Raw genomic sequence first — 24789 nt, forward strand, 5'->3', positions numbered from 1 at the left:
GTGGGCAACAATCTACTGAGATGAGAACCACCGAAGCCCTTCTTCTTCCTCCTTGCAAGTTTCGGCCAAACCAAGAATCCTCCAAGGATGTAGAATTTCGGCCACCACCACCAAGCTCCAAGGGATGCAAGAAACAAAGTCTCCTTTCTCTCCTTCTTCTCCTAGCTAGAACCGGCCACCATCAAAAGCTCCAAGAGAAGGATGAAACCGGCCACTAAAGAAGAAGAGAAGAGGAGAGGGAGAACCTCTAGGGCCGGCCATAACCAAGGAAAAAAAGAGAGGAAGAAATAGAATAGAGTTGTTACCCATGAAGGTACCTCTACCCCCTCTTTTATAATCCTTGGTCTTGGCAAATAAGGAAATTTAAATAAAAACTTCCTTAATTCCTTTTCCATGAAAAGGAAAATTTATTTAATTAAAAAAACAATTTCCTTTTCATTATTAACATGGTCGGCCACCTATTAGCTCCAATCAAGGAAAATTTAATTCATTAAAACTTCCTAATTTGTTTCCAGAAATTTATTAAAAAATTTCTCTAATAATGTTTCCCTTCATGGTGGGTTATAAAAGGAAATTTTATAAATTAAAATCTTTTTTTAAACATATGGATGATTTCCAAAAAGGAAAGTTTTCTCTAAAATTAAAATCTCTTTTCAATCTACAAATAAGGAAAGATATCAAATATTTAATATTTTATAGAAACTTATAAAAGGAAATATTTAATTTTAAAACTCTCTTTTAAAATCATGAACATGGTTCCAAAAAAGGAAAGTTTTATCAAAATTAAAATCTTCTTATCAATCTACAAATAAGGAAAGATATCAAATCTTTTCTTAATCCTTTGTAGAAAGCTATAAAAGGAAAGATTTAAATTTTAAACTCTCTTTTAAAACCATGAACATGGTTACAAAAAAGGAAAGTTTTATCAAAATTAAAATCTTCCTATCAATCTACAAATAAGGAAAGATATCAAATCTTTTCTTAATCCTTTGTAGAAAGCTATAAAAGGAAAGATTTAAATTTAAACTCTCTTTTAAAACCATGGAATCCACATAAGAAAAAAATTTTAAAAATAAAATCTTTTTAATTAATTATGGTCGGCCACACCAAGCTTGGACTCAAGCTAGGGACGGCCACCTCACACCTTAGTTTGGCCGGCCCTAGCTTGGGCTCCAAGCTAGGCTTGGCCGGCCACCTTAAGGTGGGCAAGAAGGTGAGTATAAATCTCTATATACAAGAGGCTATGATAGGGACCGAGAGGAGGAATTGGTTTTGGTCTCCCGATGAAATTAAGCTTCCCGTGTTCGTCCCAAACACTCAACTTAATTTCATCAATAATAATTCATACCACTAAAGAATTATTATTAAACTACCGCACCAATCCCAAATTACATTTTGGGCTCCTTCTTATTATGAGTGTGTTAGTCTCCCTGTGTTTAAGATGTCGAATGTCCACTAATTAAATGAGTTACTGACAACTCACTTAATTAATATCTTAGTCCAAGAGTAGTACCACTCAACCTCATCGTCATGTCGGACTAAGTCCACTTGCAGGGTTTAACATGACAATCCTTATGAGCTCCTCTTGGGGGCATTCTCAACCAAGATTACTAGGACACAATTTCCTTCTATAATCAACAACACACACTATAAGTAATATCATTTCTCAACTTATCGGGCTTAGTAATTTATCGAGCTAAATCTCACCCATTGATAAGTCAAAGAAATAAATACTAAATATATGTGCTTGTTATTATATTAGGATTAAGAGCACACGCTTCCATAATAACTAAGGTCTTGTTCTTTTATTAAATCAGTATAAAAAAAACTTACCTTAAATGGTCCTACTCAATACACTTAGAGTGTACTTAGTGTAATTTATTAGTCAAGATAAACTAATACCTAATTACACTACAACTATTCAAATGGTTTGTTCCTTTCTATCTTAGTTGTGAGCTACTATTTATAATTTACAAAGAACCGATAACACGATCTTCTATGTGTGACACCATACACCATGTTATATACAATATAAATTAATTGAACAACTACACTTAGCAATAAATGTAGATAATTTGACCAATGTGAATCTTAAATGTTTATACAAAAGCTAGACTTTTAGTATACACTCTAACAGACTCCTCAACACTCCTACGCATAGTGAGACGAGCCAACCAAACGTTAGTGACCTAAGACCGGGGTGGGGATCCCTGGCTAGGCCCTCCGATGCTCAAGTCAATTCCTCTCTAGGATGGAAGAAGAAGAAGAAGAAGAAGAAGAAGAAGAAGAATAGTAATTGAAGTGAAGACAGAGTTTAGATGCTAGAACTTGTGTCCCCTGCCAATGGAAAAGATCCCCCTTTTTATACCACCTCACGTGAGCTCCGTAGTCTTTAGGTGGTCTCTGGTTCGTTAGAGTTTGTTAGGAGATGAAATTATCTTCTATACTTCGTGCAATAATCCTTTAAGGAATCTTTTTTGTACCCTAGATGTACCCATTTTATTGTTTATGACACATCATCATAATTGAAGAAGCTTCTAGAAGATATTTCCTGCCAAATATTTCATTAAACATGTTTTGGCTAGTCATTCAAGATAGCCGCATATACTATTGAGAATACTCTCTATTAAATATATCTCGGTCGGTCGCTCAAGCCGGCCGTATATACTGTTCAAACCACCTCCTGTTGAGTATGTTTCGACCAGTCATTTAAGTCGGTTGTATATACTGTTAAGAATGCTTCTTGTTAATTATATCTCGGTTGGTCGTTCAAGCTGGTCGTATACACTGTTAAGAATACCTTCTGTTGAATATGTCTCGTTCGGTTGTATATACTGTTAAGAATGCTTCCTGTTAAATATATCTCGGCCGATCGTTCAAGCCGGTCGCATATACTGTTAAGAATACCTTCTGCTAAATATGTCTCGGCTGGTCATTCAAGCCGGTCGTATATACTGCTAAGAATGCTTCCTGTTGAATATATCTCAGTCGGTCGTTCAAACTGGTTGTCTGTTAGGCTTATCTTCTATTGATCCTTTCTTTATACTCGGGTGGGCTTTGCCTGGCTGAGCATATATGAGTGCGAAGGCACTCGCTCGGCCTGCTGTCGGGCGGTAAGCTGATGAGAATATAATATAGGGATAAATGTCTTTATGCTCAGGCAGGCTTTGTCAGGCCGAACATATATGAGCACGTGGGTACCGCTCGGCCTGCGATGGGTCGATAAGATACTGAGAATATTATATAATGCTAAATGTCTTTATGCTCAGGCAGGCTTTACCTGGTCGAGCATATATGAGCATAGGGGCGCTCACTCGGCCTGCGGTCGACTGGTAATATATTGAGAATATTATATAAGGTTAAATGCTATTATACTCAGGCAGGCTTTGCCCGGTCGAGCATATATGACCAACTGGGTGCTCGCTCGGCCTGCTGTCGGCTGGTAAGCTGATGAGAATATTATATAGGGCTAAATGTCTTTATGCTTGGGCGGGCTTTGCCCGATTGAGCATATATGAGCATGGGGGTGCTCACTCGGCCTGCGGTTGGTCGGTAATATATTGAGAATATTATATAAGACTAAATGCTTTCATGCTCGGGCGAGCTTTGCCCGATAGAGCATATATGAGCGCTGAGGCGCTCACTCGGCCTGTGGTTGGCCGATAATATACTGAGAATATTATATAAGGCTAAATGACTTTATGCTCGGGCGGGCTTTGCCCAGTTTTGAGTATATATGAGCACGGGGGCGCTCACTTAGCCTATGGTCAGCCGGTAATATACTGAGAATATTATATAAGGCTAAATGTCTTTATGCTCTGGCGGGCTTTGCTCGGTCGAGCATATATGAGCGCGGGGGCGCTCACTCAACCTACGGTCGGCCGGTAATATACGGAGAATATTATATAAGGCTAAATGCCTTTATGCTCGGGCGGATTTTGCCCGACCAAGCATATATAAGCACGGAGGCGCTCGCTCGGCTTTTATTCGACCGGCAATATACTTTTCCTATTTTTCTGGACTTAAACCACTCCACTTGCTCGGTCAATCTATCATAATCCGTATTATATAAAGGATCTATTTTTTTTTTTTACACTAGACCATTCAATGTCTAGGGTCGACCCTGATTATTATAGTAGTCAATTAGTGTCTATAATAATTTTATAATATTTTTAATATAGTTAAGCAATTTTGATATTTAAAAAAATTATCAATTTGGAAAAATATTTTATTCTAAGATTTTACCCTTAGAGTTTTGACTTCCCAATTGAGTTATAGTATTTAGTAAAAAGAAAAATTAAAAATGAAATAAATTTAAATATTTATGAAGTATTGTAATGTGTTTAGGAGATATATTCATGGATTAGGGATTTATACAACGAAAAATTGATTTTTTTAAAATTAAAAATCTAAAAAAAAAATATCTTCTTATATTTTTTATTATTAGTTTTTTAAATTTTGAATTAAAAAAATTAATTAAAATATTTTTTTAAGATTTTATTTTAGAGTTTATGTTTCTAGATTGGGTTATAATTTTCAAACTATTTTATTTTAAGATTTTACTTCTAGGGTTCAGACTTTCCAATTAGGTTATACTATTTAGTAAAAATAAAAATTAAAAATAAAATAAATTTAAATATTTATGGAGTATTGTAATATGTTTAGGGGATATATAATATATTAGGGGTGTTATGGTCTGAGGTTAACGTCTTTGTCATGTGCTTTCAACTATATACTTATATTTATCTCTCTCTATATTTATGGAATCGACTCTATAAGATCATTGATGTGACAGTTCCATATATCATCACTATTTTTTACAAAAGAAGGATCCTTTGATTATTTAAAAAATATATTTGTAACGATTTTAATAATTAAAAATGCCCTTTTTAATTTTCAATATTTTTTTACCTCAAACATCGCTTTATCCGCGAAGGAAAAGACTAATCCCCACTTCGGATGAAATGCCACTTAAAATTTTTAATCATACTAAATACAATGTATTTTTAGTTAGAGTAAAAAGATATATCTCAAGCGGTCTGCTGATAATCCGTCTCATGATAAAATATAAATAAATTATAGAAGATATTTTATTTTATCATAATAGATTTAGGGGTATTTGGTTCAGGTAAAGGAATGGAAAAGAATATGGGAATGATTGCAAATATTATTGAAATGGAAATAATACCTATACCTCTCATATTAGTGGGGAATGGCTCATTCCTCTATTTAGAGGAATGAATCCGTGGGTCCCACCTTCATTTCCCCAAACCAAGCACAAATTTAGTTTCGTTCCCATTCCAAATCCCCCAAACAAATAGTCCCTTAATTTATATGAAGGAGGTCAGGTATTTAATCATCTATTTTTTATTAGTTAAGAATTGATTTTAAAGTAAATATTAACTACGTCGATCATGAGATAAAAAAAAATAAAATAAAATATCTTTTAAGTAAAAATAGATTGGTAACTCCATGCCCTATCAATTTATCTCAAGATCAATAGAAAAAATAAATTATTAATGATTATTAATTCTTAAATAATAACCGACGTAGATGTATAAGAGAAATATTTATCTCCGTTCGATGCTCGGTGTATCTCCACGGTTTTGGCCCACTGAGACTGAGATTAACTCTAAAAGGGTTTTATTGTGATCAAAATTCCATTTTAAAAATATGGAGAAGAAAAGTATAACATAAGTGGAACACGCTGTTGGCTAGCGCAGCGGAGTTAGCCTGGCGAACACGCCCACCATGGGCGCGGTGTTGTACGTGCACGCCTCCGTCTGCATGTAGTTGCCTCTTTCGTCACTGAATGCGTCCATTTTGTCGGGCCCTCCAACGATTGCTCCGACGATCACGTTGGGGTTCTGACCCCGCCGGCCGTACCAATCGTCGTACCCCTGTGCGCACCCGATGAACGCCTTATCCTCCTTGTACGCCACGCTTGATGCAGCCCGGTGGTGCACCCGCCGTGGAAACTCCGACCCGTGGCCCACCAGGTAGCTTACCCCCGCTGGATTCGACCCCAACAAGTAGTCCGCCTGGGCCTTAGTCAGGCCGATAAGCTCCTCGCGGCTCACCGGGCCCATCGGGCAATGCAACGCCTCGTCGTCGTCGAGGTAGTCAGAGTAGACTGCGAGGAGAAAAGCGGCGCCGGCGACGTACTGCATGTTGTTCCAGTAGCGGACAAAGAGAAGGCCGGCGGGGGTGCGGTAGACATTGTCGCCAGCCTGGTTCATGTTGAGGCAGGAGCACAGGTAGTACTGGGCTTTGGACATGTACTGCTCCAGCACTCTCACTTGATCCTCATTAAGCTGCCGTTTTTCCATCAACAGCTGACAACATTTTTTTAATTTGGTGAACTTGCTGTAAAAAGTTTATGAAGAAATATATAGCAATTATGTTCAATATTCACTGACAAGTACTAAGTTAGGGATGAAATACGATCAAATATTAGAGAAAATTTTAAATTTGCAGATGACCATCAATTGACAGGCATGTTGCCTGGCCTACTGATAAATTATGTAATCTTCCAGATTTGTGTAACACATCCATCAATGTAGAGGTTTTGGATTAGTATTGCCAGACGTTTATACAATCCACTTCTGATACCGTCCAGATGGTTTAACTAAATTTTATATATAGATATATATATATATATATTTTCTCTGGTTAGATTTTCTTATATACCAAACAATATTGGCATGTAAATTTATTCTAAAGATAAATGACTTCTTCAATTATACAAGAACAATGTCAAGAGCAATTTGACTTTATCAATAAAAGGAAGTTGTCAAAATCAATTTAAGTTCATGTAACCCTTTATCAACTAAGTTCAATTATCTTAATAAGTTCAATAAAACTCATTATTACAAGTCATTAGTATAGGAAAAAATAAAATCTAATTATCTTGTGTTTAATGATGTGATGTATTAATTTTAGAAGAATGTGAAAGCTAAGCATAAATCTAAGTGTATCCTTGAATGATGAAGAATAATAAATAGAAAGCATTCCTCTTCATAAAGTCTCTCTCATCCTCATACTTTCTTATAAAGTCTCTTGCTATCCTCGGGCTATAGTACCACGGTAGGATATCCAGGTTGTCACTCAGACACTTATGATTCGATCCCTAGTTATGACATATTTGTAGAAATTTTTTTTCCAAATGGGAGGCACAACTAAAGCATGTTAGGTTTCTGGGCTGGCCACTACTTGCTTTCCCTGATTACCCTGATAGTCGGTGGAAAATTTCCATGGGGTCAAGTCAGTCACCCCTAGAGATAGTCAATGAGGCTAATTAGAATTATCTTTTTTTTTTTTTACAAAGTCTCTTTCTCCTACATGCTTGTTTTCTCATCCTAAATCGACTAAAATTCTAACAAATATGATATCAGAGTCATATACACCAATGGCTTCGACGAACTCCCTTCAAGTGTCAATGTCATCCAAAGATAACTACAGAATATGGAGTATACAAATAGAGACTCTATTAGGTTCCCTTAATGTATGGGATCTTGTGGAGGTCGGCTATACTATAGCCAAAACAAGCAATGAAAATGAACAAGCTCTTAAGGTAATGAAGAAAAGAGAGAAGAAGGCCTTATACACTATCTATCAAGGAGTAGATGAAACCGCTTTTGAATTGATTGCTCTAGCAACAATATCACAAAAAGTTTGGGAGATATTGAAGACAACATATAATGGAGTAGATAAAGTAAAAAAGATTCACCTATAAGTTCTATGAGAGAGATAGTTTCTGATTAATTCTCCCGATTATCTACATTGTTCATCAAATACGAAGAAGTAGCGAGGAGCTAAAAGATGCTTGAGTAGTTGAAAAGATCTTAAGGTCTGTAGACATGAAGTTTGATTTTGTAGCGGTGGCGATCAAGGAATCAAAAGGTTTGGAGGTAATGGTTGTGGATGAACTTATGGGATCCCTTCAAGCACATGAACAAAGAATATTGACTAAAAGTAAAAGAAGAACTTTGGAGCAGGCACTCCTAGCCAAACAATTATTCAAGCAGAATGAATCATTCAAAGGAGGTCCTCAACGAGGAAGAGAATCTACATGGAGAGGAAGAGGTAGTCGTACTTCTGACTCAAATTAGCACACTCAAAATTAGAACGATGGAAATAAAGATAATCAAAAAGGACATGGAAGAGACTATGGTGGAAGCCGAGGTCAAGGTTGTGGACAAGGTAGAAACATTAGATGGAGGTATGATAAAACTAAATCTCAATGTCACATTTGCAAGAAGTATGGTCATCATTATAATGAATGTTGGTATAACACTAATAATAGAGAAGAAAAAGTAAACTTTGTTAATAAGGAGGTGGACAATGAAGGACCTGTATTGTTGAATATGGCATGCAATGGGCTAGAATTTGTTCAGCCTATTACATGGTTCATATGTGGGAGAAATGAGTTGTTCATAAAGTTTGTTGAGAGACCAATAGGCAATATCACCTTTGGAGATCTATCACAAAGGTCAATTAAAGGAAAAGATGACATTCTATTTGAATTACAAAATGGGAAGGAAGTATGCATCTCATATATTTATTATGTTCCTGATATAAAAAATAATTTTTTGAGTATTGGTCAACTATTAGAGAAAGAATATGATATACAAATGAAGGACTTGACTCTTAATATTCATGATAAGAGTAATAATTTTATTATATTCATGTCACAATGGACAAGAACATAATGTTCTCACTGAAGTTAAGCATAATGAAGAGAATTACTTCAAGGCAAGCACTATAGATAGTTTCACTCTTTGGCATCTTTGATATGAGCATTTGAATTTTGAGGCATTAAACCGACTTTCAAAAAATGACATGGTATTTGGATTATCGAAGATTGAAAGCTCTGAGATATATGTTATAGGAAAGCAATAGAGAAAGTCATTCAACAAGTACAATCTAAGGCAAGCATCTTCACAACTTGAACTTGTGTGCTTTGATATTTGTGGACCCATCAAACTTATCTCTTCTAATGGAAATAGGTATTTCTTGACTTTTACTGATGATTATAATAGAAAAACTTAGGTATATATGTTAAAAGAGAAGAAAGAAGTTTTCACCAAATTTAAGTAATTTAAAATTTTGATTGAAAACAAAGTGAATATCAGATAAAATGTTTGTGAACTGATCGAGGAGGTGAGTAAACATCGTTGGAGTTTGAAAAACTTTGCAAGGAAAATGGTATTCTTCATCAACTCACAATGCCCCAAACACCACAACAAAATGATGTTTCAAAAAAACAATTGAACTATTCTAAATATGATTTGATGTATGTTAAAAGAGAAAAATATCTCAAAAGAATTTTAGAGAGATATTGTTGCCTATGTTGTATACTTATTGAACAAGTTTCCATTAAAAGAATTAGAGACATCACCCCAGAGGAAGCTTCGAGTTTACACAAACCAAGGGTGGATCATCTTTATATTTTTTTGGGAGCATAGTATATGCAAAAGTACAAGAAGAATAGCAGACAAAATTTGAAGATAAAATGTCAAAAATATATTCTCTTGTGCTATTACTAGAATGTTAGCGGGTACAAATTGTAGAATTCCATAACTCAAAAGCTCGTGGTATCAAGAGATGTAGAATTTGATGAAGAACAAACATGGAATTGGAACAACAACAATAATAACGACATGAAGAAAATCTCATTTGAAGAAGATTATAAAGACAAGAAAGGAGAGAGTGAAGAAGTATCATCACTTAACACGTTGATACTCAGTCAAAAAGTGATGATTCAAACAATCTAATTGTGAAAAAGATGAAGAGCATCCAAGACATATATGACTCTAGCTGAGTGATTGATGTCGACTTTGCTCTTAATAATTTGTACCTATTTGCATAATATGATCCTATAACTTATGAAGAAGCTTCCAAGGATGCAAAGTGGAGAAAAGCAATGGAAGAAGAGATTCATACTATAAAGAAAAATAATACATGGGAGCTCATTTCATTTCCACAAAGAGACAGAGCTACTGGAGTCAAATGGGTATTCAAAACAAAGACAAATGAAAAAGGAAAAGTTGAAAGGAACAAAACAAGGTTGGTTGCTAAAGGATACAAGTAAAAGTATGAGATTTATTATGAAGAAGTCTTCACACCAGTAGCTCGGCTTGAAATAGAAAGACTACTCATCTCTCTTACAACTCAAATAAGATGAAAGATATATCAAATGGATGTAAAATCTTATTTTTAAAATAGAAATATTGAAAAAGAGGTCTCTATTGAGCAACCGCCATGGTTATCATCAAAGGGCAAGAAGAAAATGTATACAAATTAAAGAAAGCTCTTTACAGACATAAGCAATCCCCTAGAGCTTGGAACTCAAGAATTGATAAGCATTCGTTATACTTGAAGAAGAATTCATATGAAGATATTCTATTGGTATGTCTTTATGTGGATGATTTAATTTTTATAAGTAATAATATCTCCATGATTAGAGAATTCAAGTCATCAATGGAGAAAGAGTTTAAGATGACAAATCTAGGATTGATAAGATATTTCATTGACATTAAAGTATAACAAAAAGAAGAGGAAATATTTGTATCACAAGAAAAATATTCCAAAGAGATTATGAAGAAATTCTCAATAGAAGCTTGTTATCCTATGGATATGCCCATTGAATATGACACTAGAATGACTAAAGACGGAGAAGGTAATCTTGTGAATCTGACTTATTATAGGAGTCCTATGGGTTGCCTAAAGTATCTGATATGTACAAGACCTGATATATTATTTGAAGTTGGTTTAGTAAATATGTAAATGGAAACTCTAAAGACTTCTTATTTATATGCAGCTAAGAGAATTCTTAGATATATCAAAGGGACAATTTATTATTGGCTTCTCTATTCATCAACGAAAGATATGGAGTTTTTTGTTTCAATGATAGTGATTGGGTTGGAAGTTATGATGATTACAAGAGCACTATTGGATACGTGTTTTATCTTGGTAATTCTGCATTCACTTGGTATTTAAAAAATAATCAATTGTTGTTCTATCGACTTGTAAAGTTGAGTATATTATTGTAGTCTCTTGTGTTTGCATGCTATTTGTCTAAAGAGATTATTCCAAGATCTTATATTGCAACAAAAAGCTACAACCAAGATTTATGTAGATAACAAAACAACAATTTCTTTAGCTAAAAACCCAATTCATTATAAAGATCCAAGCATATCAATACTCGTTTTCATTTCATAAGGGAGTATGTTAAGTTAAAAGAAATAGAATTGCTCAATGTGAAATCAAGTGATTATGTAGCTGATATATTTACAAAGCCTCTAAAAGTGGAAGCTTTCCAATACCTAAGGAATTTGTTGGGTGTTTAATGAAAAACAAGTTTAAAAGTGGTAGATATTAGCATATAAATTTATTTCAAAGACAAATTGTATGTTTCAACTATACAAGAACAATGCCAAGAATAATTTGACTTTATCTACCATGTAAGGAAGTTATCAAAATTAATTTGACTTCGTGTGACTCTTCATTAACTAAGTAAAGTTCAATTATCTTATTAAATTCAATGAAACTCTTTATGACAAGAGTCATTAGTAAAGAAAATAATAAAATCTAATTGTCTTGTATTTAATGATGTGATGTATTAATTGTACAAGGATGTGAAAGCATAAATCTAAGTGTATAAATAGGAACCTTGTATGAAGAAGAATAATAACTAAAAAATATTTCTCTTTATAGAGTCTCTCTCTTATCCTCGTACTTTCATATAAATTATTTCTTATATACTTATTTCCTCATCCTAAATCTATCAAAATTCTAACAAACAAATCATATTTTTATAAAAATTTAATAAATATATTTTCAAATAACTTCTATACTACTAAGGTAGAATATGTCATCCCAACGACTTCACATGATTGGCATCACGGTCATCTGTGAGAAGATAAATCAAAAAGCTACAGTTGATCACTATAGGGAGGATATTTTTCTTGATTTTATCGAAATTCAATCTCTTATCTTGTACCAATATCTATCCGTAATAACTAACTCAACTATGTCCAAGACAAATTCTGAACTACTAAAAGCCGAGACGAAAAGAAAAGAAAAGAGTGGGTGCTTGAGATAAAATGAAACTAATCAAGGTGTGAACTTTAATTTGAAACTATAATTTCCCAACTTAATGTCCGACGGTTTGAGAAATTTGCTTTAGCATTTTCGTTTTACATTTAGACGTCTGTCAATATTTTTACGACAGCAGTCATATAATCATTTTTCACTTTTTCAACGCAAAAAATACATGCCGATATATCATTGGAAAGCATTTGATATTGATATTTTAGCTAATTAAAATACAAAATCATTCACGTTGGCTGGTGTTTGGTGGTAATAATTTAGAGTTGATGCGATGTGTACGGTATACGTGTATATGTACAAAGAAAACCAATTTCTATCAATTTGCTGTGGTCTATATCACAATCGCTACATTAATTAATGGAATTAACTTCAACTATAAGCAAACAAATATTTTGATTGAAATTTAAGTGAAGAATTTATGCAAATACCTTGGAAGCGAGAATCTGAACACCAGCATATTTGATATCCCAGCTGAACTCAGAAATGGCCCACCTCGTTCCGTTCAGTTCCTCGGCATTTCGGATCACGTAGTCCAAGTACTCCTCCCTTCCGGACGCCCGGTGGAGCCACAGCGCCGCCCACAGGAGCTCGTCGCCGTACCCGCTCATCGACGGATAGTAATCTCTCACCGCCTCGATGCTCTCGTCGTACCTTCTTCTATACTTGTCCGCGAACTCGAATAACTACTTAAATTCAAATTTGGATGATGGTCTGATTTTAAGTTGCTTCTAATTTAAATCGATAAATTAAGATGAATCCAACCTCTTGGGCGTGGTGCAGCAAGACGTGACAGTAATGTGCGTTGACGTCTCTGAACACTATCGACGCTGCCGCCATGGCCGCTGCAGTCTCCGCTGCAACTTCAGACCCGGGACGCTCCTCGTCCACCTTGTAGGCCTGTCGCGACGTGGTCATGTCCTCCGGCCGCTGCCAACAGTAGTGGTCGCTGCCGCTGTTGCCCACCTAATTTATAAATCATATTTCCGGCAATAAGTCAATTATAATTAACGATCGATCGGTATGTAGTTTATCCTTGATCACGTTCGAGCTAGTATTACTTGAGCCCAAAGAACGTGGGGATGAGTGTGAGCTTTGATGAAGTAATCGGTGCCCCATTTGATGGCCTGCAACGCGTGCTCCAACTCTCCGGCTGCCGTGATGCGGTCGACGTACTCTGCCACGCTCCACGACAGCATGGTTATCGTGAAAGCCATGGGCAGGCCGAACTTTACATGATCGCCAGCGTCGTAGTATCCTCCGACCAAATCAACCTGCCGCAAACAAAATTAATTATGCGTCATGTACACTCACTCACTCCCCGAGCTATATATATGAAGTAGCATGGAGTAATACTCCTTGTTCGAGGCCGTCGGTAAGGCCAGAGTGGCCGCGCCAAAGGATGCGGTGGTGGTGGTGGTAAGGGAGGTGGCCGGAGCGCTGCGCCTCGAAGTAGAGGAGGCTCATGGAGAGGGCATTCCTGTAGTCCAAGGAAGACACAGCAGAGGTGGCAAATAAGAGAAGGATGAAGGGGATAAAAAAAGCCATCAAGTTGTTAATTAATCAGATAGTTAATTTTGCTTTTGCATCTTGTTCTTCGACAGTTATATTTATCTTGGAAATATGTTCTGTTCACCAAACCTGCCAATATTGATAGTTACAATTAATCACTCATGGTTAGCGTTTCCTCATATGCGCCTAATAAAACAGAGAAAATTAAAAGAAGCGTGATAGAAAAAAACTGACACAATTATATGCTTTGATATTTTGAATTTTCAACTCCATAAATAGATTAAGCAATGCGTATCGATGTAGTTCAATTTCTTGATTAATTGGTTAAGGTTCTTTTTCTTGAAAAGAAGCAGAAGTTTAATGATTTTAATTATATTTCTTTATGCTTTGAAACCAAATTAAAGAGGTTGGTCGGTGTGACTTTTAACCTACTTAACATAGAAAAGTAAAGAAGGAAACAAGGGCTACAAATTTTATTTGGAGGAAAATTCTCTATAAATATAGTATAGTTAGGAATGAAACTATAGATGTCTAGAACACAGCCTAACGTCTGTACTGTTGCATTCGAGGCAATCAAATTAAATGCATAGGAGAAGGATTAAAGTGCCTATTCACTTGGAGATGGATAAGAGCAAGTCCAAACGACATGCATGATAAAGGACAATTAAATTGATTCAATGTTATACCTAACTTAATTTGGTATCTGTTGAACTTGGATCCTCTACTTGTGCCAGAAATTTTTTGACTGTGGATGCTTAATTTACTCGTTGAATTGCACGTGTACGAAGAAGAATAGGGAAAGAGTAAAACATAATATGAAAATAATAAAATTTATTGTTCATTCATATTTATCTTAATTTTCATAAAATTTATTGTTCATTCATATTTGCCCTAAGAATAATAGATAATGTTCAAAAAGTACTTGGTCAATTAATTAATTAATAAATAATAGAATTATTCTAATAATAATTTTGAGAATAATTATAACAGAATTATTAGAATAATTCAAATACTAATATGATTTGATTTGGTAATTTGATCCAGTTAATTTTGATAATTCTGTTTTATCGCTTTTATCCCCCGACAAACTCAACAGGAGATCTCTAACGTTGAGTTTGCTTGCTAACTTATTGAAACGTTGTCTGGATAGTGGCTTAGTAAAGATGTCAGCGATTTGATTTTCAACAGAAATATAAGAGACGGATAACTGCTGAGTTGTCACACGTTCACGAACAAAATGAAAAATCAATTTTCACATGTTTTGTACGAGCATGAAAGATTGGATTTGCTGTAAGATATGTTGCTTTAATATTGTCGTACCAAATTTTTGGTGCAATATTTGATAAAAGATGAAGTTCAGCGAGAAGTGATCGAAGCTAAATAATTTTTGACGTTGTATTTGCTATAGCTTTACATTTTGCCTCAGTGCTTGAACGAGATACCGTAGGTTGCTTTTTCAAATTCCATGAGATAAGATTTCGTCCAAGAAATATTGCATATCCACTGGTAGAGCGTCTATCTTCAGGAGAACTTGCCAAATCCACATCACTATATGCATATAAATCTCGAGACGATTGGTGATATAGAAGAAGACCATGTAGAATAGAAGTATTACCCCCAGGGCATAGCGCAGACGGTGGGCGCATGGTATCTCTGGCGTAATGGTCAGGGGTCGATTCTCAGGAACTAAAGACCTGGGGTTTACCTCGCCATGTGCCTAAGGTCTGTGTACCTGCATGAACCTCCCTCCATATCCGTGGGGTTGGCACTAGGGGGGCCGTTAAGGTAGCGGATCTACCTTTTGAGATAGCGAAGTATTCTTTTTACATTATCCCAATTTTATTCAGTTGGAGCATGCATGAATTGACAAGCACGATTTACCGCAAAAGTAATATCAGGGCGTGTGATAGTGACACATTGTAAGGCCCCAACAATACTTCGATAAATTTGTGAATCAGATAGAGCAGAAGAGGATGAAATTGGAGAGTTGTTTATAGCAATTGGTGTAGAGATCAGACGTGCTCCATCCATTTTGGCTCTTTGAAGAAGTCCAATAATGTATTTACTTTGAGAGAGAAGATAGTCATCATCATGTAGAATAAGCTCAATACCAAGAAAAAAAACGAGCAATACCCAAATCTCGAGTAGGGAATTCTTGATTGAGAAGACTTAATAAAGTTGTGATACCCTTGTGATCATTGTCAATTATCATAATGTCATCCACATAAATAAGAAAAAAATATCATATTTCCATCAATATATTTGTGAAATAAAGACGAATCAGTCTTTGATCCAGAAAATCCTTGAGCTTGTAACCAATTAGATAGTCGATGAAACCATGCACGAGAAGCTTGTCGAAGACCATATAAGGATTTCTTGAGTTGGCAAACATGAGATGAAAATTGTGGATGAATAAACGTAGGTGGTTGCTCCATAAATATAGTTTTCTCAAGATGGCCATGGAGAAATACATTTGAAATGTCTAATTGTGGTACAAGCCAATTAGAACTAACAGCTATTGATAATAATAGTTTGACAGATGACTGGGTTAAAAGTGTCATTAAAGTCAATACCTGGTTGTTGACTAAATAGATTTTACCATAAGTAGGCACAGAAGAAAGAACTTTAGGATATACTTGGGAAATAGATGGTTGTCTTGAGGCTGTAGGACCACTAATGAAATTTGAGTCAAATGGACTAGGACATTGAATACCAAAATGTCCAATTCCAAGACAAATTTGACATTTTATCTGAGACCAATCAAGTCTTTTAGGGTATATATTTCTGGCCAGTATGACCAACGATGTGACAAATCTAATATCGGTCTGAACTTTGCTTTTGGCCTCTTTGATGTTGTCGAGTATTTAACAACTAAAGTAAAAAATAACTTATCCGGTGGCAGTGGAGAAAACCCACGGAGACGAAAAAAAATAATAGAGATTAAGGAAGAGGAAAGAGAAGCAAAGGGGTTGGCAACGGAAGAAAATAAGTATTTTTCGTATGTTCTGAAAAATAGAGAAGAATAAGAAAATTAAAATACGTAGGAGAAAAGAAGAGGCTTGAGGGAAAAATTTAAAATTCGCCATTTATAGGATCTCCACCTCAAGGAATTGAGGGAAGATACAATAAAAAAAAACGATGGCTCTGATACCATGTAAGAAGAAGAATAGGGAAAAAGCAAGAAATAATATGAAAATAATAAAATCTATTATTCATTGATATTTGCCCTAAGGATAATACAATATATAATATTCAAAAAGTACTTGGTCAACTAACTAATTAATAAATAATAGAATTATTCTGAGAATAATTATAACATAATTATTAGAATATTCCAAATACTAATATGATTTGATTTGGTAATTTGATCCAGTCAATTTTGATAATTCTGTTTTATCTCTTTTAGCACGTTCATCATTATATATTCACTAGCGCGCGATAAAGAGAACGTGAAAAACTCGAGTCTTAGTTCGATGTAGTTAATTATCTCGGAGAGAAACAAAACTAGCTAGGCAGGTTAATTTTATAAATCGTGTGCAAGTATCTATTGAATATTCAGAATAGCGAGATGGTCCTGAATGACTGTGGCAGTACAATTTAGTTTTAGAGAAAATTTTGATGTACGAGTCACGAACTTTAATGTTCTTATTCGTACCTTGGTCACTTGCACTAATGATTAGTAGTCATCCGTAATTTATCTTCTCCGTGTTAGTTTAGGGACAAATTGACAGAGCACTGGATGAGCGAATTATCTTTTTGCCACCAGAAACCTTAATTTGGGTGAACAGAATGTATAGACTACCCAAATTTAATAACCAATAAGTTGTTAGTATGATTTAATTTCGAGAACTAGTAACAATCATTGATCTGGGCATTGAGACTTTTTATGGCCTAGTTGACTCTTATTGGTGTTACTAAATTAGAAATCTCCTCTGCGATATTACGATGCTAAGAAAAAGTCCGTAAAAATAAGAGAGAGATAGGGAAGTCAGTGCAGAGACCTCCCTCGTTTCTATCTATCTTGAAGAAAGTCTTGTTAGAAAGGACAAGTTATTGATTCTTTTGAAACCAAACTTTCCTGAAAAAAAAAAACTAACAGGCGAAAACTTAATAAAAAGCAACAAATGAGGAGAGAAAACTAATAAATGTTCAGCCTCTGCAGTTGAATTAACCATCGTTGCGATTCATTGCTGCAGTCATCTTATTTTTTTCTCGGTCGCATTCACCTCCACTTCTAGTCTTTTACAGGAGAGATCGTCTACCTACTCCGATCCCTTGGAGCTACGCATTGCTGGTTGCTGCAAACCAACGGCGGCAAGAGGTTCCATTCAAGGATAGGTGTTGTTGCCATCGGAGTGCGTGGGATCTTTTGTAGAGCGGAAGCAGTTGAGACCGATCAATCCAGGTTGTTCAAGTACAGCGAACTTGATTGATGCCAGTCCTGTTCATTGAAGGCTCGTTTCACCTCCTTTCCGTTAGTTCCACGTTTTTTTATTGTTTTTTTATGTCCCACATATGGTACAGGTGATTACGCTATCTGGACTTGGCTAGATGTGAGTCTATTTAATGTTCATTTTAAAAATACTAGAATAATTTTAAAAATTAAAAATTGTTATTAGAATTGATATTTTTTTAATTAAAAATTTATAATCACTATTAGTTATTTACAAAAGAAATAGCTAGGTTAGGGTCTTGTAGAGTTGGGCATGGGTCAGGCCCTCCATTTGTGTTGTTGCTGACTAAGATGTACTTGGATAAGAAAGGATAAACGTGGGCACTAAAAAAATTAGTTGTTCTTATCGAGAATATGAGAAAATAAGAATATCAGAATGACATATTTGGAATATTGACTACATCTTTATGATCTGAATGGTGAGCTGTCTTCTGTGTTGATCAAGTCGTCCGAAGTCCTCTGATCAACAGTACTTGCAGTTAGCGATCGGGTTGCCCCAGTCCCTGGTACCTCGATACTCGAGGCGAATCCCACGAATGTATAAGCAATCAAATAATAGTAGAACAGTAAGATGAACAAATAATGAGTACGAGAACATACCCTGACCCGGGAGGGCGCCCTCTGATGGATCGGCGAGCTGATCGCGATGCGGGTCAAGTCGTCGCGCCCCTGAAGAGTCGACGAAAGTGAGACAGCCGAGGAGTCGGATCTAGAGGCGGCGACATGGAATCCGATGCAGTATGGATCCAAGAGGCGGCATGCCAGTCGAAATTTGACGACGACTCCTGAGCCGGAATACTACAACGGCTCGCAGGTCAGATGAGATCCTCTGTCCCCAAAATGCTGTGTCCCCATGTCCCAGAGCCGATCAGATGGCCTAAATCACATCTCAAGAATACAGTGTATATTATGAAAATATCATAGCCGTCCGATCGACTCTGGGACATAGGGACACAACATTTTGGGGACAGAGGATCTCATCTCCTCGCAGGTCGGGACACAGCGCGCAGGCCGGATAATACCAGTAACTCACAATCATAATAGAGATACGAAACACAACGGCTCGGTGGCCATAACACAACACACAGATCACAACAGTAGTGCAATAACAGTAGACCGAAGGTTGGATTAGTGGTGGCTCGAGAGCCGGCTCATCGTCGAAACTGTACGCCGACATAGATCGAATATCGAATCGGTGTCCGAAGTGTATGAAAGCGCGGATCGAGGGCTAAATAGGCACCGCGAACGTGGCAGCGGCGCTGGATGTTTCGATTTGGCGATAGGAGGGTCGGCAACGACGATGGCGCTGTGCCACTAATGATGACATTGTGCCACCGATGAAGGTCGTGGGTCGGCCGGTGGCTATCATTGGAGGTGGAGTCGGAGGGTGACAGCGGCCACTAGAGTTGGGAGCGATGACTGCTGGACTCAACGGCAGCTGTTGGAGGCGGCGACGACAACCGCGAGAGGAGGCGACAGCGGCTGCTGGCGGCGGCGACGACCGCGGGAGGAGGAGGCAACGATGATCCTCCTCAATGGCGTCAGTGTTGGCGAGGGGAGGAGCAGCGACGACTGTGGCGTGAAGAGGCTGGAGGAAAGGAGATAGAGGAGAGGAGGAGGGGAATGGCCGGCGGCTGGCGTCGGTGTTGGCGCCGGCAAGGCACGTAAAAGGAAGAAAGCCCCTCCTTGGCGGTGGAACCCTGCACAAACTAATTCCTCTCCTCCCCTTGTGCTTGGCGGCGGCGAAATACAGAAGCACCCATCCCCCCTCTCGCCCTTGTGAACAGTGCTATCTTTAAATCAAAACCCTACTCATGCAAAAAGATCAAAATACCCCTCCCTTATTCCCTAATTACTCCTATGCCCTACTCATTTACATCTACATCATTAGTCATTATATAATAATGCATTTTTGATAGGTTTTGAAATTGTTGTAATTTGTGATGACTTTACAAAATATATTTAAGACATTGTAGTTAAGTGTCATATATATTGTGATAGTATTTTGCAATGAAGATACTTTCAAGTTTTGTTTTGTCACATATATATTTTATTACGATGGAATGGATCCAAATATCATGACCAAAAACTTTTGCTGCTATCCTTCAGTAATGATACAAAATTTTCACCAATATTACTATGACCATATAATTATCATAAATATTTGTTTTCTTTTCGTGTATCTATGATAATCTTACCATGTTATCATTCAAGATGGTAAGCAAGTTTAAAATGCAATAACATTAAAAGTTACTTTATTTTACTAACACACCCTAAAACTCCTTCCCTCCACCACCCGTCAGCTTGCAAAATTTCTCAATAATTATGTTCAAAATTTGAATCATAGTTTTTTTATTAATGTTAATATGGAGGTAAGGTAAAGATCCAAAGTCTCGACCGATCAATATTGAAGCTATTTAGAATAAAATTTAAAAAATAAATAAATCAAGTAATATTGAACTTGGTAGTTAGAAATAAAACTGTGGATGCCAATTTAGATGTCTTTCCATTCTATCTAGCCTTTGGGATTATAATCCTAATTAGTTTTATTAATTTTCTGAGATGATCAGTTCGGTCTCATCGAAATTTTTAATCGATCATCCAAATAAATCGAGAAACGCACGTGACAATCAATCCAAATATTCAATATTTTTTTATTGTATTCCTTATTTGAAAAAAAGATTTATAAATATATTATAACTGAATATTAAACTATAAATTTTTAAGAAATAATTTAAATATTTTATCACGGTATCATAGTCCAGGACATCCTTGGGATTATACATAACAAAGTCAAGATTTGATGAATGTAAGATCTTTTTCAATTAACTTAGACAGAAGTCGGTTTTTTCTTTCGACGATTCCGATCCGCTATGGAAAAAAGTCAGATCATCATCCATCAATTCAGATTCATTCATTATAAAAGAAGTCGAAACATTTGCAAAGAAGCCTCTGCAATTAAAGTAGTTATTTATAATGCAGAACATAAATACAAAAAGTTTCAAATCCATCATGAGGAGACAGTTATAAATATAAATATTAATTATCGATTCAAAACTCAGACCAGAGTTCAATGAAAATTCACGACCTCACCCATCAGTTGCATTCATAGCAAAGGGCTTCAATTAATTAATGAAGAGGTGGTTCTTTCTTTTATAATCTGTAAACGATACTTTACTTTTTCTTCTATTTCCTAATAAATTGGACTTATAAGTTGACTTCACAATTTATCTTGTGTCCTATAATCCGTGGACGAATTACAAAGGATGCGTGAAGTGAATATCTTTCAGTAAAATGATTTTTTACTTGTCATCTTTTGTAATAAAAGGTCATTTTATTTTTCTGAGACGTGCTTCACAGTTTGTCCCAATTATACGAAGATAATCATAGTGTCAATTTATAGTTCATCATCAAATTAGCTAAGGAATGAGATGAATTTTTTTTCGAGGGTATACGTCTATAAAAAATTAATATTTTATCCCATTATATATAATAAGTTTGACATCCTCTATAAACTGGACATCCCACGAGGACAACTTACTCTCACATGTTAATATTTACATGGATGATTACTCTAATTTATCTTGAGATTAATTGTCAACGAGTATAAATATCTCATTGAGTGTCTGACTTTTCCTGTACAAAGGATCGATACACTAAGGTAAATGTCTTTATAATTTACTTCCTTCCAGAAAATGTACAACCATTTTAGAGAGACTGCTAATGTGACAATTTCAACTTTTACTATAATAAAAAGTACATCTTCAACCAAAGGTATGACCAATTCAATACTTACAACTACAACATTTCTATTTTCATTTCCATTCTTTTCTAATTTAAGCGTCGAAAGATCAATGCCAAAGTAAATCTTGGCTCCCTTCTAACATTGTGTTCGACTCTCTTCAAAGAAAACCTACTCTTGGTGTTGATTCCTCGACATCCAATTTCTCAGCATCCCAGTTCGTAGTGCAGACTTTTTGGCATCCAATTCCCTGACATCTAACTTCCTGGTGTTGATTCCTCGGCATCCTACTCCTCGACATCCGATTTCCTGGTGCTGACTTCTTAGCATCCAACTAGTGCTAACTTCTCGGCATCTGACTTCCAAGTGTTGATTCCTCAACATCCGACTTTCTGGTGGTGACTTCCCAGCATCCGACTCTTTAGTACGTGACTTCCTAGTGCTGATTTCTCGACATCCGACTTCCCAACTTAAAGAAAATTATTTCTTGCTCATCACTCAAAAGAAGTTGACCCATTCCTCGTTCAGCACCGAAACAGACACATTTTCCTTAAAATTTTGATTAGATCAGGAAATTCTTAGTAACTATATCGTGCCATGTTACTTGATAGGTTCATATCAAACTTTATCAATTATTATAGATGATACGGTGCATAAAAGTATAGTATGGTCAAGGGGATGTGGCAGTCAGGAGTCAAATGAACGTGACAGTCAGAAGTCAAGGGGATGTGGCAGTCAGGAGTCAATACGACGTGGCAGTCGGAGGTTAAGAAAATGTATCGCCCCACAGAGGAGTTGTAATGTTTAAGGGTCATTACCCAGCTAACACTTGGTCGGAGTCCCAGGCCAGGAATTAAGATCGGTTACTCGGGCGAGGGGTCCCGGTTAGGAGTTCAGGATGGATACTTGGGCAAAGGGCCCAAGTCAGGAGTTTAGGATGGATGCTTAGTCAGGATGCCTGGGTCGGGAATTTAGATGGGTTACTCGGGCAAAAGGTCCAGGTCAGGAGTTCAGGATGGATGCTCGGTCAGGATGTCCAGGTCAGGAACTCAGACAGACTACTCGAGTGAGAGGTCCAGGTTGGGAATGTGGACAGGTGAACCGGTCGGGATACTCAGGTCAAAAAGTCAGATTAGTAACATCAGGAATAAGGAAGAAGAGGAAGGAACCATCTCTACTGGCCGAGTTTTCTTGCAACAGACTCATATACACTAACTTGATGCGCCTGGTCGGGATGTAACGGACTACTCAGATGCACCCCGGTCTGGTTGGGCGATCGCTGGTTATCAGGAGTTCTCTTGTTACTAGTCAGGCTTGGCGATCGTTGGTTGTCAGAAGTTCTCTTGTTCTCGCTCGATCAATAAAAATGACAACAGAGTCAAAGAATCGTAATCACCTGTCAGAGAATATCTGCTATGTGTCAGGGTATATTTTAATGATCTGTGACCAACTGATAGCAGAACCTTCCTCTGACCTATAGGAGAATGCCAAGTGTCACCCACCGCCAGATAGAGTCTGACATTCGACATTTCCTGACACTTGCTAAAAGCCCTGAGTATACATGGTCATATAAAAAGGGGGGTCCTCTCCCTGATACAGGTACGCTCACTCATCTTTTCGCATCTGTCTTCTACTTTTTACAATTTTTACTGTTCTTCTGAGGAAAAAGTACTTGACTTGAGCGTCGGAGGGCCTGCTCCGGGGACTTTTTCCCTGGTTCTTGGTCTATAACGTGGAGGGTGCTCATCTGAGTGTGTGAAAGGAACTCCCGCTTCGTCATCCTCCTCACCGCCTCTCATCAGTTGGCCGTGGAACCCACTCGTGAAGTACTATACTCGTAGGAGGTCTCCGTCGCCTTTCGTCAACACTAGCGACAGCATAGCCGACCTTCATCTGACTCAGATTCCCGACGGGATCAATTTGGTGTCATCTGTGGGAACACATTTACCTGTTCTGGAACGTGAAGATGGATGAGACTGGCAAAATCAACGTGACCATGACCGCTGGAGAATACGAGCTATTCAGAGAGGCCAAAAGACATGCAACTTCGGTAAAACAAACCACCGTTTCCCAACCACACAAGATGCATGAAGTTTCCAAAGATCCAACGAATATTTCTGATCGAGGATCTAAAAGAAAGTAGCCTGAGGAGTTTCCCCCGGCCTTCTACAGGGAGCCCGGTCTGGGTTTCTATCAGCAGGACTCTAGGTGCTACAATCAAAAGAAGGAGCAACCACAAACTTCCATAGCAGAGAGTTCCCCGCCTAGGGATTCTAAGAAGGGAAAAGCCATTGTCCCTAGGGAAGAGCCTAGGATATAACCTGAAGAACAAGCGCCCTTCTCTCTAAGGGTACTAGAAGAGAAGCTACCTAAAGGGTACAAGCCTCCTGCTATTGGGGAATACGATGGTAGCAAGGACCCTGAGGATCATCTTCACAAATTCAGGAACGTGGCACTGTTGCATCAATATAGTGATGCCGTCAAGTGCCGGGTATTCCTGAACACTTTATCTGGCTCAGCACAGAAATAGTTTGATGGACTGCCACACGGGTCCATCACTTGTTTTCAGGACTTCAAAACCGCTTTCCTGTGCCACTTCGCTAGTAGCAAGAAATATCAAAAAACTAACCACTGCCTCTTTGCCCTCAAGCAGGGACCTGCCGAGCCTCTAAGAGGTTGTATCAAGCGCTTTAATCAAGTGGCTCAGGATGTTCCCTCTGCCACCTTAGAGATATTGATGAGCGTCTTCTCTCATGAATTGGTAGAGGGAGAATTCTTCAGAGACCTCATCAGAAATCCTGTAAAGAATTTCGACGAAATGTTGGAGAAGGCTGTCAATTATATCAATGTAAAGGAAGCGTAGGTGACACGAAGGAAGGTTGATAAAACACCCTCCTCCGTTAGCAAGCCGGAGAAAAGAACACCCCAACCACTGGCTCAACCTCTTCCGCGCACCCAGGAAACCGACCTC

The 24789-nt window shown here is 37.1% G+C and overlaps 1 protein-coding gene across 1 annotated transcript; it reads right to left on the reverse strand.

Moving 5' to 3' along the window:
• Positions 1-5683: 5683 nt before the first annotated feature.
• Positions 5684-13659, reverse strand: LOC122029108 (endoglucanase 5-like). The gene is made up of 5 exons (XM_042588060.1): positions 13468-13659; positions 13173-13385; positions 12877-13077; positions 12543-12797; positions 5684-6335 (listed from the first exon to the last, which is right to left on the reverse strand). Exons 1-5 carry the CDS (start codon positions 13657-13659, stop codon positions 5715-5717), a joined length of 1482 nt encoding a protein of 493 aa, XP_042443994.1. The 3' UTR covers positions 5684-5714.
• Between the last annotated feature and the right edge of the window lie 11130 nt (positions 13660-24789).

This window comes from Zingiber officinale, chromosome 10B, assembly GCF_018446385.1.
Source record: "Zingiber officinale cultivar Zhangliang chromosome 10B, Zo_v1.1, whole genome shotgun sequence".
Taxonomy (NCBI): Eukaryota; Viridiplantae; Streptophyta; class Magnoliopsida; order Zingiberales; family Zingiberaceae; genus Zingiber; species Zingiber officinale.